At 44.2% G+C, this 16,539-nt stretch overlaps 2 protein-coding genes across 18 annotated transcripts in view; one reads left to right on the top strand and one right to left on the bottom strand.

The window, feature by feature from the left end:
* Nucleotides 1-16,539, bottom strand: part of POT1 (protection of telomeres 1) — a 157,812-nt gene that overhangs the window by 101,264 nt on the left and 40,009 nt on the right. For 14 of the 17 annotated variants that reach the window (XR_010590009.1, XR_010590007.1, XM_065555557.1 and 11 more), the window contains 3 exons: nt 13,796-13,906; nt 9,542-9,589; nt 5,391-5,505 (listed from right to left, as the gene is read on the bottom strand). Coding sequence is in view for 14 of the 17 variants with exons in the window: in XM_005286125.4 (XP_005286182.2) it covers nt 5,391-5,505; nt 9,542-9,589; nt 13,796-13,906 (274 nt within the window). In the remaining 3 variants the exon portion in view is untranslated. The remainder of the gene's footprint in view (nt 1-5,390; nt 5,506-9,541; nt 9,590-13,795; nt 13,907-16,539) is intronic. The other 3 variants (XM_065555534.1, XM_065555539.1, XM_065555564.1) reach the window with 1 other exon arrangement.
* On the top strand, nt 953-3,388 carry LOC135973227 (myb/SANT-like DNA-binding domain-containing protein 2). Its single transcript, XM_065555588.1, has 2 exons — nt 953-1,643; nt 2,768-3,388. The coding sequence occupies exons 1-2, from the start codon at nt 1,094-1,096 to the stop codon at nt 3,280-3,282; spliced, it is 1,065 nt and encodes a 354-aa protein (XP_065411660.1). The 5' UTR covers nt 953-1,093; the 3' UTR covers nt 3,283-3,388.

Here is a 16,539-nt window from a genome sequence, read left to right as displayed (position 1 = left end):
CTTGCTTACAGACAACTCCCCAACCTGAAGCAAATACTCACCAGCAACTACACACCACACCACAGAAACACCAACCCAGGAACCAATCCCTGTAGCAAACCTCGTTGCCTACTCTGTCCCCATATCTACTCTGGCGACACCATCAGAGGACCCAACCACATCAGCCACACCATCAAAGGCTCATTCACCTGCACATCTACTAATGTTATATATGCCATCATGTGCCAGCATCTGTAACTTTCACTCTATGCATCTGAAGAAGTGAGGTTTTTACCCACGAAAGCTTATGCCCAAATAAATCTGTTAGTCTTTAAGGTGCCACCAGACTCCTTGTTGTTTTTGTAGATACAGACTAACACGGCTACCCCCGATACTTAGTGCTAACAGATTACTACAACTCTCTCACCTTTTAAAACCACAGATTGTAACTCATTTGTGCATATATGTTTGCGTGCTTTAACCTGTAAATAGCTCTCTCATTTCTTTTTCCTAGTTAATAAATCCTTAGTTTACCACAGGATTGGCTACACATGTTGTCTTTGGTGTGAGATCTGAGGTACAAATTGACCTGTGGTAAATGACTGGTTTCTTAGGACTGAAAATAACCCAAATATTTTGTGATCTTTGATGTATGGCAACAAGCTATCACTAACTGGCAAGACAGACTGGAATGCCCACGGGAACAGTCTGTGACTCCATGGTAAGACTGTTAGGCCTGGTCTACACTACGACTTTAATTCGGATTTATCAGCTTTAATTCGAATTAACCCTGTAACCGTCCACACAACGACGCTAGTTAATTCGATGTAAAGGGCCCTTTAAATCGATTTCTGTACTCCACCCCAACGAGCGGAGTAGTGCCAAAATCGATTTTAACAATTCGAATTAGGGTTAGTGTGGCCGCAATTCGATGGTATTGGCCTCCGGGAGCTATCCCACAGTGCATCATTGTGACCGCTCTGGACAGCAATCTGAACTCGGATGCACTGGCCAGGTAGACAGGAAAAGCCCCGCGAACATTTGAATTTCATTTCCTGTTTGCACAGCGTGGAGAGCACAGGTGACCACAGATACCTCATCAGCACAGGTAACCATGCAGGCTGATAATCGAAAAAGAGCACCAGCATGGACCGTGAGGGAGGTACTGGATCTGATCGCTGTATGGGGAGAGGATTCAGTGCTTGCAGAACTTCGTTCTAAAAGACGAAATGCAAAAATTTTTGAAAAAATCTCCAAGGGCATGATGGAGAGAGGCCACAATAGGGACTCAGATCAGTGCCGCGTGAAAGTCAAGGAACTCAGACAAGCCTATCAGAAAACAAAGGAGGCAAACGGTCGCTCCGGGTCAGAGCCGCGGACATGCCGCTACTACGCCGAGCTGCATGCAATTCTAGGGGGGGCTGCCACCACTAACCCACCTGTGTTCGTGGATTCTGGGTCGGGGATAGTCTCGACGCCTGAGGATTCTGCCGATGGGGTAGAGGAGGAGGAGGAGGAGGAGGATGAGCTTGCAGAGAGCACACAGCACTCCATTCTCCCCAACAGCCAGGATCTTTTTATCACCCTGACTGAAGTACCCTCCCAAGCCTCCCAAGCCTCCCAAGCCAGTACCCAAGACTCTGACCCCATGGAAGGCACCTCAGGTGAGTTTACCTTTTAAAATATAAAACTTGTTTTAAAAGCAAACGGTTTTTAATGATTACTTTGCCTGACTTTGCATTCGCGATCAGTTCAGCTACTGGAAAAGTCTGTAGCTATTGGAAAAGTCTGTTAACGTGTCTGGGGATGGAGCGGAAATCCTCCAGGGACATCTCAATGAAGCTCTCCTGGAGGTACTCCGAAAGCCTTGCCAGAAGGTTTCTGGGCAGTGCATCTTTATTCCCTCCTCCATGGTAGGACACTTGACCACGCCATGCTTGCAGCAAGTAATCTGGTATCATTGCCTGACAAAGCCTGGCAGCGTATGGTCCCGGTGTTTGCTGGCATTCAAGCAACATCCGTTCTTTATCTTCTTGTGTAATCCTCAGGAGAGTGATATCACTCCTGGTAACCTGGTTGAAATACGGGAACTTAATTAAGGGGACAGAGGTGGCCGTTCCTACTGGGCTGTTTGCCTGTGGCGGAAAATAAATCCTTCCCTGCAGTTAGCCAAGCGCAGATGGGAAATTGGCCCTGAGTTTTTCTCGTTTGGCTAGCAGGGATCTTCCCTGTTACCAGCCACGCGGTGGGGGGAGGGGTACTGTGATCATCCCAGAGAATTCATGGCGAGGGGGGGGGGCGGCGGTGGGGGGGGGATTAGTTTGGTGCCTGTAGGGATCTTCCCTGATACCAGCCACGCGGTGGGGGGGAGGGGTACCGTGGTTAGTTTGTTTTCTGGTGCTGATGAATGTTAACAGAAAAACCGCAGCACTCTACTTGCCCAGACAAGCCCCACCACACTCCCCCCCCCCCCCCCCCCAACTGGCTGAGATTGGCCAGGCTTCTGCAGCACTCTACAAGCTATGCTTGGTATGTGGGAAAGTAGGGCGCAGAAGCTGTAAGAGAATGGCTTACCATGGCCGCATGCAAGCAGAATTCTGTTGCCCAGACCTGTGATCTCTAGCAGCAAAGCCACAGGCACTCAGCATTAAGAGGCAAAATGCGACCTTGCACAGAAATCACATGTGCTATGTAATGTGAACAGTGTTGGTCACCGTGAAAGAGTATAAGCATTGTTCTGCAAAATGTAGCTTTTAAAACAATTCTCTCTTTTTTCCCCTCCCTACAGCAGCTGCAAATTCCTCAAGCCTCCCTCCTCCATCCCGAAGGTTATCACAGATAAGGCGTCGTAAGAAGAAGACGCGAGAAGAGATGTTTTCTGAAATTATGCAATCCAGCAGGAGTGACAGAGCTCATCTGAATGAGTGGAAGGAAACAGTTTCAAAGTATAGGAAAGAAGTCAGTGAACGTGAGGAGAGGAGGGACCAACGTGAGGACATGAGGGACCAACGTGAGGAGAGGAGAGACCAACGTGAGGAGAGGAGAGACGCTCGAGATGAGAGGTGGCGTCAGGAAGACCAGAGGATGAAGGAAGCAACGCTGGGGCTGCTCCAGCGTCTGGTGGAGGTTCAGGAACGGCTGCTGGAAAACAGACTGCCGCTTCAGCCCCTGTTCCACCCTCCCCCCTCCCCATGTTCCGTATCCTCCTCACCCAGACGTGTAAGAACGCGGGGGGGGAGGCTCCGTACACCTTCCCATTCCACCCCAGTAGACAGCCCAAGCAAAAGGCTGTCATTTTTTTAACCTTTTCTTTGTGGCTTTTTCCTTCCCAGTAATCCTCCTCCCAAATACCACCCGGGTTCCCTCCCTCTTTTTCTAATCTATTAATAAAGAATAAATGATTTTTAAATGATAGTGACTTTATTTGGTTTGAAAGAAAGCTGGGGGAAGGGGGAGGGTGGGTTCCTTACAGAAAATCAGTCAATAAAGGGGGCGGGTTTTCATGAAGGAGAAACAAACAGATATGTCACACTGTAGCCTGGCCAGCCATGAAACTGGTTTTTAAAGCTTCTCTGATGCACACCGCTTCATGGTGTGCTCTTCTAATCGCCCTGGTGTCTGGCTGCGCGTAATCAGCAGCCAGGCGATTTGCCTCAGCCTCCCACCCTGCCATAAAGGTCTCCCCCTTACTTTCACAGAGATTGTGGAGCACACAGCAAGCAGAAATAACAATGGGGAGATTTCTTTGGCTGAGGTCAGAGCGAGTCAATAATGATCTCCAGCGGCCTTTTAAACGGCCAAATGCACATTCTACCACCATTCTGCACTTGCTTAGCCTGTAGTTAAACAGCTCCTGACTCCTGTCCAGGCTGCCTGTGTATGGCTTCATGAGCCATGGCATTAAGGGGTAGGCTGGGTCCCCAAGAATAACTATGGGCATTTCAACATCCCCAACGGTTATTTTCTGGTCCGGAAAGTAAGTCCCTTGCTGCAGCCCTTTAAACAGAGTTGTGTTCCTGAAGACGCGAGCGTCATGAACCCTTCCCGCCCAGCCCGCATTGATGTTGGTGAAACGTCCCTTGTGATCCACAAGTGCTTGCAGCACCATTGAAAAGTACCCCTTGCGGTTTATGTACTCGGTGGCTTGGTGCTCCGGTGCCAAGATAGGGATATGGGTTCCGTCTATCGCCCCACCACAGTTAGGGAATCCCATTGCAGCAAAGCCATCCACTATGGCCTGCACATTTCCCAGAGTCACAAACTTTCGTAGCAGCACCTGAGTGATTGCTTTGGCTACTTGCATCACAGCAGCCCCCACAGTAGATTTTCCCACTCCAAATTGATTCCCGACTGACCGGTAGCTGTCTGGCGTTGCAAGCTTCCACAGGGCTATCGCCACGCGCTTCTCAACTGTGAGGGCTGCTCTCATCTTGGTATTCTGGCGTTTCAAGGCAGGGGACAGCAAGTCACAAAGTTCCATGAAAGTGCCCTTACGCATGCGAAAGTTCCGCAGCCACTGGGAATCGTCCCAGACCTGCAACACTATGCGGTCCCACCAGTCTGTGCTTGTTTCCCTTGCCCAGAATCGGCGTTCCATGTTTAGAATCTGCCCCATTAACAACATGATCTCCAAAGCACCGGGGCCTGTGGTTTCACTGAATTCTGTATCCGTGTCCGTGTCCATGTCCTCATCATGCTTGTCGCTGCGCTGCCGCTGCCGCTGCCTCCTCTCCTCGTTTTTCTGGTCCTGGCTCAGCATAAACTCCACGAGAACGCGCGAGGTGTTTACAATATTCATGAGTGCTGTCTTGACCTCAGCGGGCTCCATGCTTGCCGTGGTATGGAGTCTGCAGTGTTCACCCACCCAGGAAAAAAGGCGCGAAAATGGTTGTCTGCCGTCCGTTGCTTTCATGCAGGGAGGGAGGGAGGGAGGGAGGGAGGAAGTGAGGCTGTACCCAGAACCACCTGCGACGATGTTTTTTGTCCCATCAGGCACTGGGATCTTAACCCACAATCCCAATGGGCGCGGGAGACTGCGGGAACTATGGGATAGCTATGGAATTGCTACCCACAGTGCAACGGTGCAGAAATCGACGCTAGCCCCAGTACTTGGACGCACACCACCGAATTAATGTGCTAGTGTGGCCGCATTCATTTCGACTTTATACAACCTGTTTCTCAAATCCGAATTATCTAAATTCGGATTAATCCCGTAGTGTAGACATACCCTTAGAGTGCTTCAGGAGTTCACGTTTGTTACTGGGTTGGTGAAATCTAATTATAGAGCATACAACCAGCTGCCCTGCTTTTTGATAGTCTGCCCCGAGGTTGGCACTCATGGACATGAAACACTCCAGACAGCCTGAGATATATTAAGAGATTTTAAATTTTCTGTCTGATACAGTACATACCCGTTCCTTTGCTTATATATGGGGGCTTGAAGAATTTCACAGCACCATACAAGTTGACTATAGTTCCGTCTTTAAGATGATTCAGAGGAGTGTATGTGTATTTTGGTGCAACAGGCTGGAAAGAGACAATAAAAAAGTGGATACATATGAAAACATTACTTCAAAAAAAATAAATCCAAAATTATTTCTTTTAACCTTCCCACACCAAATATTGTCCTTTTCTTGCCATTTTTTTAAAAAATAAGCACTATCTAGTCTAGTCCCCTCAGGTTTTAGAGCAGGAGTCTACCTTATTCATTTTAGGAGCTCAAAATAAATATGTCCACTACCCACAGGCAGCAAGCAAGCATGGGGAGATATTTGATTTTCACTCTCCTATTCTTTCTGTGATTGCGTTTTTCTTGTTATAAATATAAACTAGTCAATTCAACTTATTTGAATGTGTCTGTCACTATGTGAATGCAAACAGTACAAGCATGACAAAGCACACATGAAAATATCTTTTTAATCGATTTTAACTTTATCCATCGTCCTGGCATCTGAGGACATTTTATAGATGAGTAGTAATCTGATAAAATATTTTTGTAATTCTTGTTTGCAGAGATCACAACGCATCATTACTGCTCTTGAGTCTCAGGGTACATCTATACTACCTGCCGGATTGGCGGGTAGTGATCTATCTATCGGGGATCGATTTATCGCAAGTAGTGTAGACGCGATAAATTGATCCCCGATCGCTCTCCCGTCGACTGCTGAACTCCAGCTGGGCGAGAGGCGGAAGCAAAGTCGACGGGGAGCGGCGGCCGTTGATCCCGCGCCGCAAGGACGCGAAGTGATTCTAAGTCGATCTAAGATACGTTGACTTCAGCTACGCTATTCTCGTAGCTGAAGCTGCGTATCTTAGATCGACCCCCCCCCCAGTGTAGACCAGGCCTCACATCTCCTGCAACAGTAATCCAGAGAAATTTCTCTAGCTCTTAAAATTTTTGAACCTCTGAGGTACTTGAAGGCTAGCTCAGGGCTCTGGCTTACATAAAGTCCCACAATGTGCCTGCCAGCTCCTTTCATGAACAAAAAAACAACAGTTCCCCCAAATTAATTGAAGATGATAAAAAAATTCTACAATTTTTTCCTACAAAAAACATAAAATGGACACATAGATGAAAGACCCAGGTCATACCTCAAAAAGTTAAATCTCCAAACTGAGGGTGGGAGATGGTGGATCAGTGAGAATGCTGTGTGATACTTTCAAAGAATTATATCCCTTCTTTAAAAATATCTCACACACAACATTTCCACCCTGAAGGTCTACGGATGTTTCAAACAAAAACCAATCACTGCAATAGGCAGCGTTAGATGGAGGCCAGTGTCCAACAAGAACCAAGTTTTGTTTGTTTTTAAAATCAAAGGAAAGTAGAGATAGCTCTAACTTGTGAAAAGCACAAATATAGGCTCACGGATCCTTCACCTTCAATGTCGTGGTGCAGAATGCGCGGCAAACACAGATCACCATCTAATAGTCGCCTGTACGGTGCTGATGCTCCAACAAGCAGGTAAGTCCTCTGGATGATGAAGAAGATTGACATCGACGCACTCTGTGTGCCAGGTTTAGCCAACAGATTTTGTATTGACATCAGCAATCGATGCTCAGCTCCAGCTAATCTGCCAGACGACGTGGATGTTGCCGGGTCCCTGTTCACTTCTACCCTCAACCAATCTGCCCAGCAGACAACTGGCTATCGGCATCCAGCACGCCGACCATGGCTACCAGAGGAGGCCTTCCAAATAATTAAATTGAAGGCCACAGCCCGCCAGCATAGTGATAAGCACATTCGTAATCAGCTGAAGCAAAAATTTAACACCCTGGCACTCTGCGTTCGCGAGGCATATTATACCAAGTGGCGGATGATGTTGAATTTGGCTTAGCCATGGGCGACTTTAAGCCAGCATTCCACATCATTCGCAACCTCAGCGGTCAAGAGGTAATCACTAAAAACGGCATCCTGAATGACAGCCAAGGCCATCCGGGTAAATCGGATGATGACATTCTCTCACGCTGCATGGATCCAGACATTTGTACTGATACACCAACATTGGATGAAGTGAAGCGTGCCATCTCTAAACTGAAAAACGGATGTGCAGCCGGTGCTGATGGCATCCCCTCAGAGATGCTAAAATGTGCTTTTGATCCTGTAGCAGAATCACTTCTGGCCATCTTTCATCTGGTGTGGAGAACTGGAACCCTGCCAACCGCCTAGAAGGACGGTATTGTGATCTCACTCTATAAGGGCAAGGGACCGTGCAGTGAATGTAAGAGCTACAGGCCGATCACCTTGCTTTCCGTTCCAGGGAAGGTGTTTGCGCATGTTTTGCTGGCACGCCTGGAGCCTTTGATACATCAGAAGCATCGTCCCCAACAGTCAGGCTTTACGAGGAACAGGTCCACATTAGACGCCATTTGGGCCCTACTTGTTGTCGGAGATACATTTTAAGTTCAGGAAGCCCCATCATGTAGCAAATGTTGATCTTAAGGCTGCATTTGATTCAGTAGACCATGTCGCGTTATAGACGGCCTTACAGGGCGTAGGTGTCCCTACCACTCTGCTGGACTTGATTAAAGAGCTGCATACTGGAACCACTGCCCATGTTCATCTGAAGAACCGGATGTCAGTGCCTTTTAAATCAGTATCTGCTGTTAGGCAGGGTTGCATTTTGGCCCCTGCACTCTTTTGTCGGGCAATGGATTTCATAATGCTACATTCTGTCAGGTCCACAGACATCGAGATCAGTGATCTCTCGCTCAGACCTTGACTACGCTGATGACGTTCTTTTAGTACAAAGCCCCGATAGGTTTCGTGAGGCACTCCAGCATATGGAGGAGGAGTCAGCTAAGATTGGTCTCCATGTTTCATGGTCAAAGACAAACTGCAAAATCTAGGACCAGGTCCACCTGCGACTCCAATCTCTTTGAACAACAAAACTGCTGAATCAGTTTCCAGCTTTTGCTATCTGGATTCTATACTTATCCGCTCCTCCAATTCTCACACGGAAGTTCTCATTGGGTTGGCATTGCAGCATCTGCCAGGGGCCATTTACAACAGATATGGAATCAACATCATCTTCGTATGACAAGCAAGTTCAGGATTTATTCGAGCTGTATCCTTCCCATACTGTTGTACAGCTGCGAAACATGGACACTATGCCGCTCAGACTGGACAAAGCTGGAGGTTTTCCACACAGAATGTCAATGTCATTTATTGGGCATAAAGTGGAATGACTTCATCTGTAATGCAGATGTTTATGGTTGCTTGGGTCTACAGACTACTGGGGCCACTGTCCACAGGCAGCGCCTTACGTTTTTCGGACATGTTGCAAGGATGCCACAAGACGTTCCAGCCAACGCCGTTCTCTAGTTGACTTGTCTGGGATAAAATTCCACCAACTGAGGGGTGGAGGCGACCCAGAGGCAGACCTCCTATTAGATGGGTTCATCAAGCCTTTTCCGATGTTGGATTCTCAGGCCGTCAAGCCTTTGCGGTTGCACAGGAACGGACCAAATGGCGAACAATCGCTAAAGCCAACTGTCTGGCTAAGCGTTCGAGAGAGAGAGAGATCCTTCACCAGAGAAATAAAAGCTTCCAATATAAAGCTAACTCAAATAAGTGCCAACCCAAAAGAAACAAAAATTCTAGGAACTGGAAGAGTTTAGGTTCCCCTACTTCAGTTTCTGCTTTCCATTTTCTGCCCTGTTAAAAAGCTGTGTTCCAACCCAGAAGTCCTTTTGTATTTCGGAGGTGAGCAAAGTGATCCATGTTCCTACTTCACAAGGGTGCTGTGATACCTACTTTGGTCCCATTCCTGCAATGTTTTGCGTATGGGTGGACTCCTGAAACTGTGTGAACCCCAACTAAGTTGACCTTTTCTAGGGTGCAGGAATTTGCCCTAGTTGAACTTTTAAAGATTTTGGCAAGAAACGCGCTGGAGAAGCGTGAAGTACTATTTACAAACTTTTAGGGTATTTTCCATGCATGTTATTTGCAAAATGCAAAGCCAAAGAAATGGCCACTTAGAAAAATTTTCTACTCATTCACTTTCAGTGAACCTTTTAAATTACATATGCAACTTAAAAAACTACTAGAATATAAACTCACCATGGATGCTGTTTCTGAAGCAGTGACTGTACTTGGCTTAGTATAAATCTGAGGAGAAGAAACAGTCAGCAGATTTATGGATTACAAATCTGAAAACAGTACAGTACAATGGTAATAACAAATACAATTTCAAACTGCTTAAGCAAGTATTTTTAAAATTCTTTATTCTCCAACAAAAGACAAGTCTGACTTCAGGTGATAAAAGATAAGTCAACATAATGCCTTTTTTTCCTCCTTTCGTCCATGATTTATGAAACTACAAGAGACTTACATAAGAGTCTTAGCCTTATATAAAAACAGAAAGGCCAGTGCTGGGTGCCTAGAACTGGGGAGAGTGGAGTTCAGGTCCCTGCTATGCCCTATGTGTGTCCTTAGGCTGCTGCACCCTCTGGCTTGAAATGGTTTGCATTATATACAGTGTTTACAGTTGGGGGTTCAATGGCTATCAGCACCCCTATATAAAAAATGTTCCAGCACCCTTGGTAACGACTACGAGACACTCACAGACCCAGGAATTGGGTCATAAATTCTTCAATGGGAGACAAATAACCCCAGCCCCATATCCTGAGTCTCCTACTCCCACGGGAAATGACCATCCCAAGCCTCATCTCAGTATCCCCATTTCCGCTGCCATCACACTCTCCCACCTGCCAGCACCACCTCAGAAGCAGTACTGGGACTGAGCAAGGTTTCCCCACGAGTTTCTCCCCCTACTTAGCAGACTCAGCTAAGGCTTGAAAGACCATACTCAAAGCATACTTAACAATGGTTCACTGTCAAGCTAGGAGAGCATATCTAGTGGAGTTCTGCAGAGGTCTGTCATAAGTCTAGTACTTGTCAATATTTTCATTACTGACTTGGATAATGGAGTGGAAGGTATGCTTATAAAACATGTGACTAACACCAAGCTGGGAGGAGTTGCAAGCACTTTGGATGACAGAACTGGAATTCAAAATGACCTTGACAAATTGGAGAATGGGTCTGAATTCAACAAAATGAAATGCTATAAAGACAAATGCAAAGCACTTATTTAGGAAGGAAACATCAAATATACAAATACAAAATGGGGAATAACTGGTAACTGATGGTAGTGGATCACAAACAGAATGAGAGCCAACAATGTGACGCAGTTGTAAAATAGGCTAAATATTATCTGAGACTCAGGAGGTAATTGTCCCACCCTACCTGGCACTGGTGAGGGCTCAGCTAGAGTACAGTGTCCTATTCTGGGTGCCACACTTTACAAAATATGTGGACAAACTGGAAAGAGTCCACAGAAGAGCAACAAAAATGATAAAAGATTCAGGAAACCTGACCTATGAGGAAAGGTTAAAAAAACCCTGAGCTTGTGTAGTCTTGAGAAAAGAAGACAGAATGGGGACCTAATAACAGTCTTCAAATATGTTAAGGACTGTTATAAAGAGGATAGTGACCAACTGTACTCCATGTCCACTAAAGGCAGGATAAGAAGTAATGGGCTTAATCTGCAGCAAGGGAGATTTAGGTTAAAGTTATAGTTAAAGTATAGTTATAGTTAAAGACAAGAATAATTTGCAATAGGCATCCAAGAGATGTTGTGGAATCCCCATCATGGGTGTTTTTTATGAACAGGTTGGACAAGAGATGTCTAGGGATGGTCTAGGTTTACTTGATCCTGTCTCACTGCCGGGGGGCTGGACTTGATAATCTTTCGAGATTCCTTCCAGCCCTGCATACCTGATTCTACATCCCTCAGTATTCAAATAGTCAGCAAGCTTAAGCAATTGATGAGCAATTTAAAAGATCTGGAAAATTGATATTTGATTGACTAAAGTAAAAAAAAATGAAGGCTAATTTAAAAGACACTGGTCAATGGGACTACTCTTGTGAGTAAAGTTAATGTGTTTGGAAGACTGGAACCAAAGTCACAGAATTATACCACAACAGCAGGGTCCACATGGACATTTACTGTATGGCAGGCTAATGTGGGATAGATTTACATCATAACTTGCTGCAAACTACCTGTTCATCTAGACAAGCCCCTAGTCTACCAATATATCTGTTTGGCATGTGGTACGTTTTATAAGTGCAGGAAAACTAATGCAGCACTATTTTATTTGTAAATAATTATAGCAAGATGTTTGACATTGGTTTGTGGCTAGTTGTGATTAAGAAATGATGTTACACAAAGTGGCTAATACTTTACCTACCCATTGTTTCATGTATATTACTTTTAAGGGTGTTTAAGCATCCTATATTTACATCATCACTGTCACCTACAACTAATGCAACAAAACAGTTTGCACTATAACCCTTTTTCACTGGTTCACAACTCTACTGTGGGCTTAAATAACCCATACAGGTGTTTTAGAGGCAAAATTTCATTCAACTTTTTTGAATTTAAAGAGTTAAAAAATCAGTTTAAAAAAGTTCCAGCCAAACAGAAGTTTGGCGCTTGATACTTAGCATATAACTAGTCACTAATGAGGCTATTTGGTGTATGATTTTGGGTGAGAAATTTTAAAATAAAAGTTATAAGTAACTGAAAAATCATTTCTGAGCCTGATCAGAGTAGTCATCAGCTAAAATGTTTTCATGCAATCCTACCTCATTTCATATCACAACAGTGCTTCTAGGGGGGAAAAAGGCATACATTCACTGTTTAGCCTGCCAGGTACTAGAACTGCTGTTGGGATAATTTGCATGAGGGATATTGAAAAATTGTCATTAAAATGCAGCAAAGATTATAAAAGCCTGGCTTATGAAAGACAAAAGACAATAACAGGTCTAAAATAAAGATCACAGATCCTGCAAGGAACATGGATATCTTTTCAGTAGAAAATATACAGTCATCGCTATGTAAACAGAAGAACCGCTGGACTTATTATCCCAGTCAAATTACAGCAGAAGCAAAAGAGGATAATGACCATTCCCACATCTCGGTAAGTTAGAAGTATCTAAGGCCAACACCATTTAAGTGCTAATATTATTAAAACAATTTTTTTTCTTAATAAATGAAAAATGAGAGGTCTAACTATAGATTAACATACCCTTTAATGCTGCAGAGGTAAAAATATAACCCCACAACAGCCTGGAAATGAATATAGTTACAGATTTTACACTGTGCCTCTAAGAAACATAGTGCTAAAGTAACAGTCAAGGGAGAGGGGAATTTATGGTGATTTAAAGCACCTTTGCACCCTCTCAATTCTTGGCTGCTGCAGGACCAGTGCAGCCCACAGAGTAACTCAGACAACTCTGGAGGGCTGTGTAAATTGCAACAGCGCATCCCTGGCTGCCTATGGGCAGAATCACCAAAGCACTACATGCGCTGACCCCAACCACAGCTCCTGATACATCCCTGCCATGTCAGTCCTTCCTTCAACATGTCACCTATATCTGGGGCCTCACTAGGCAGTGTAAACTGCCTTGCGTAAAGTGTGCATCAGGGGAAATTCTCCCGTGGCCGGATCCGGCACTTTAAGATTCCCATTACTCTGCCATAGCTTTATAAAAGGGCTGTAGCAGACAGGATTCCCATCTCCACCCCCTGCCAATTCCCAGGTTCCTACAGCAAGGAAAAACCAGGACCGATTGCATATCCTGTATATTTTATAGTATACATTTTCTTGACAAGCTACATCACTTTGAAAAAATGGGCTAGGAAACAGCTGTCCAAATGAATGTTGCTGTATGAACTTTAATACTGGCTTTGACTTTTTAACTATGTTATCTGTACAACCTTAATTTTGCATTACAGTATGTTTTTACATTTAATTTTTGATAGAAAGTGACATACCATAAGGTGTCTCTCAAACCTAAAAACTTTCAAGGTTTTGCACCATAATTGGCTATTTCTTAATAAGCAAACAATCTATGAGCTCATCTACATGGTCCAACAATTCGGACTACTGGGGAGTGAACTGCAGCACTCAAAGTGCTTTTCTGTAATTGCCCATCGTGGACACTGCTAACGTGAACTAAAAGGTATCTCGTTCGTGTTAACATAGTCCTCTTCAAATAGTACTAAGGGAGCACAAACTAAGTACCTTTCAGTTCACACCAGCAGTGTCCACATAGGAAAGTTATAGCACAGCACTTTGATGCATGCTGCAATTCACACCCCCGCAGTCAGCACTTGCACAATGTAGATATAGCCTATGGTACTTACAGTAATGTACTTTTTCTATGGTACTTTTTCTCTTCTGTTAAACAACAAATGAATGACAACTTGGACATCTAAAGTGGAAAACTGAACCTTGTGTACCCACGTACATAAACGGCTGATCCTGCATCTTCAGATACTTCCAGATGACAGCAGTGTCGGTCATCTTCATTTGCAGAAGGTGACTTAGCCACATTAAATCCAGCTACAACCATGGTGTCCTATTGAAAAGACAAAATTAAACCAATAACTGACATTGTTCTTTATTCGATATGCTGACTCTCTAGGCCATCTTCCAAAGAACAACGTATGTTTCAACAGCCCTATGATATGCCAGGTATCCCTAATATGGTGAAATGGCACACATGAAATCAGGAGTGACACCTACAATAACTATCACCTAGTACTCACTAAATTGATCTGAAAGTTATGGTTAATCTATGGAGGTGCTTAACGAGGGATAAATGTGAAATGATTCATATCACCCCAAACAACAGTGAGACTTGAACTAAATGCTCTGGATTCAAACATTCCCAGACTTCAAAACCCTGGCACCTCTCCTCATGGGCTAGATAAAGGAAGTACTGGGTGAAATTCTATGGCCTGTATTTGGCAGGAAGTCAGACGAGATTTCACAATGGTCCATTTTCTGACTTAGAAGGGGGGTGAAAGTAAGGCGGTACGGGCCAGTATGGTGTACCGGTAAAAAGTGGCCGCCAGTACTGGCCTCTACCCAGATGACTTTAAAGTGCTGCCGTTGGCGGCCCTGCTGGGCTGGGGGGGTGCGGGGGCGGGCCCACAAGAGTGGCAGCGACGTTAAAGTGATGCCACGGCAAAAGACCCTGCTTAAAGTGCTGCCACGGCAACGCTTTAATGTTGTTGCCCTTTTTGCCCCCCGCCCCCCTCTTGTCCGCTGCCGCCTGGTGCGGGCCAGGCAGCATGGAAGGACTGGCTGGGGGATGCTGACCCCCCCAGCCCCGCCCCGTCCGCCCGAGGCCCCTCCCCCTCTGGGGGCCAGAGCAGGCCCCTGTACTGGTCAGTCTTCGGCTTTACTTTCACCCCACTTAGAAGTCTATGAGGTCCCTTGAAAAACGTGTCCTTTCTTTATTTCAGACATTGTTTGGAACCTCAAATCTTATACCTTTTGTTTGTAAAATGAAAGTAGTTCGTAATATGAAGCATAGCCATGGTCCCCTACCCCCACCACTTTTACTACTTCCGCTTATTTGAAAGAAAAATATGTCCACCACCAGTAGCAAAATCAGAAATGCCACCTGAAGGAAAGAAGGAGAATATTTTTTGTTGAAATATCATTCAAATTTCAAAATGCAGGAATATGCAAGCAGCACTTCTTTCTAAAAAGAATTTCTAACTACTGGACTAAGCAAAAAGAAAAGTATTAAGTGTTCTAGGGATTAACCTAGAGAATTGCACTAACAAGATACAAATATTCCATGTCCTTGAAATGTGCAAATCATACATTCACAGGTCCTTTAACAATACAAGTAATTTGCAAGTAGTATAATTTACACACAAAATTCCAAGCTGAATGATATATATATATATATATATATATATATGAACATTTTAAAAAGGTTCTTCCTTCAATGTAAGTTTTTAATGAGGAACACACAAACATATGCCCCTCAATCTCTCTCCTTGTTCTTTTTCAAACAAAGCTGTTTGCCCAACAGTCAATCTGGCATATAGCCAAAGGGAAGTTATTTTATGGAGACTGCCTTTTGTAAAGACACTCTCTTATGGGTTTTTTTTTTAAATAGCTTTTAAATGTCAATGAGTTGAAAACTATACTAAACCCATAATGGAATATGCTTGCAGGAAATGGTTCTATTTGAGAAAGAATGTTGTACCATTGGCCTGTCAAAAAAGGAATAAAGAAAGTTATTAGTCACAGGAGGAAGGGAGAAGAAAAAAGATTTATACACTTCCTGGGTTGAGAATGAAAATGAATAAGAAGTTTCCATTCTCTGCACACTTCAGCTATTTTACATCTATGCAGTAAGTATTTACATACAGTAAGCACTTTCCAGAAAATATAGATAGATATAGTTCATGACATAAAGACATGCCTGTCAGTCTATATTTTAGACAAGGCAGCAAATGAGGGCGAGAACAAAACATGCAAAAAACTGGGCATGTTTCCCCTGTTGTGATACTGCTACAAATCTGAAAGGTGGGTAAATTTTACAAATAGGTAAACTAATGCAGAGAGAAGTTGAGACTTGCCCTTGGTCACAGCAAATCAATGACAGAGTTTCACAAATAGATGCTCAGTCTCTTGCTTTACGTGCTAGGAATTTTTATTTATTTTACTTCAAAATATAAAAATGTAGGGCCTCTCCTTCACCTGTTCCAATCCTTAAAATCAGTAAGTAACACAATATCTTTTCAATCATTTAAGTTATGAATGTAGATATGTAAAGTTAGGCTGGGCAATTTAGTATCACTCTGCCCTTCTGATATATAGCCACAAATTTAAGAAAGCCTGATACACTTATGGAACACTAATGCAAAGTTGTGTTTAACAAGTGCCCTAGTTTATATACAAAACACTAAGCACTTTGGAAGATCATACCATCATAGAATATTAGGGTTGGAAGAGACCTCAGAGGTCATCTAATCCAACCCCGTGCTCAAAGCAAGACCAATCCTCAACTAAATCATTCCAGCCAGGGCTTTGTCAAGCCTGACCTTAAAAACCTCTAAGGAAGGAGATTCCACCACCTCCCTAGGTAACGCATTCCAGTGCTTCACCACCCTCGTAGTGAAAAAGTTTTTCCTAATATCCAACCTAAACCTCCCCCACTGCAACTTGAGACCATTACTCCTTGTT

This window comes from Chrysemys picta, chromosome 1 (genome assembly GCF_011386835.1).
Source record: "Chrysemys picta bellii isolate R12L10 chromosome 1, ASM1138683v2, whole genome shotgun sequence".
Taxonomy (NCBI): Eukaryota; Metazoa; Chordata; order Testudines; family Emydidae; genus Chrysemys; species Chrysemys picta.
Note: the sequence above shows the minus strand (reverse complement) of the source record. Positions and strands in the feature narration are given on the sequence as shown.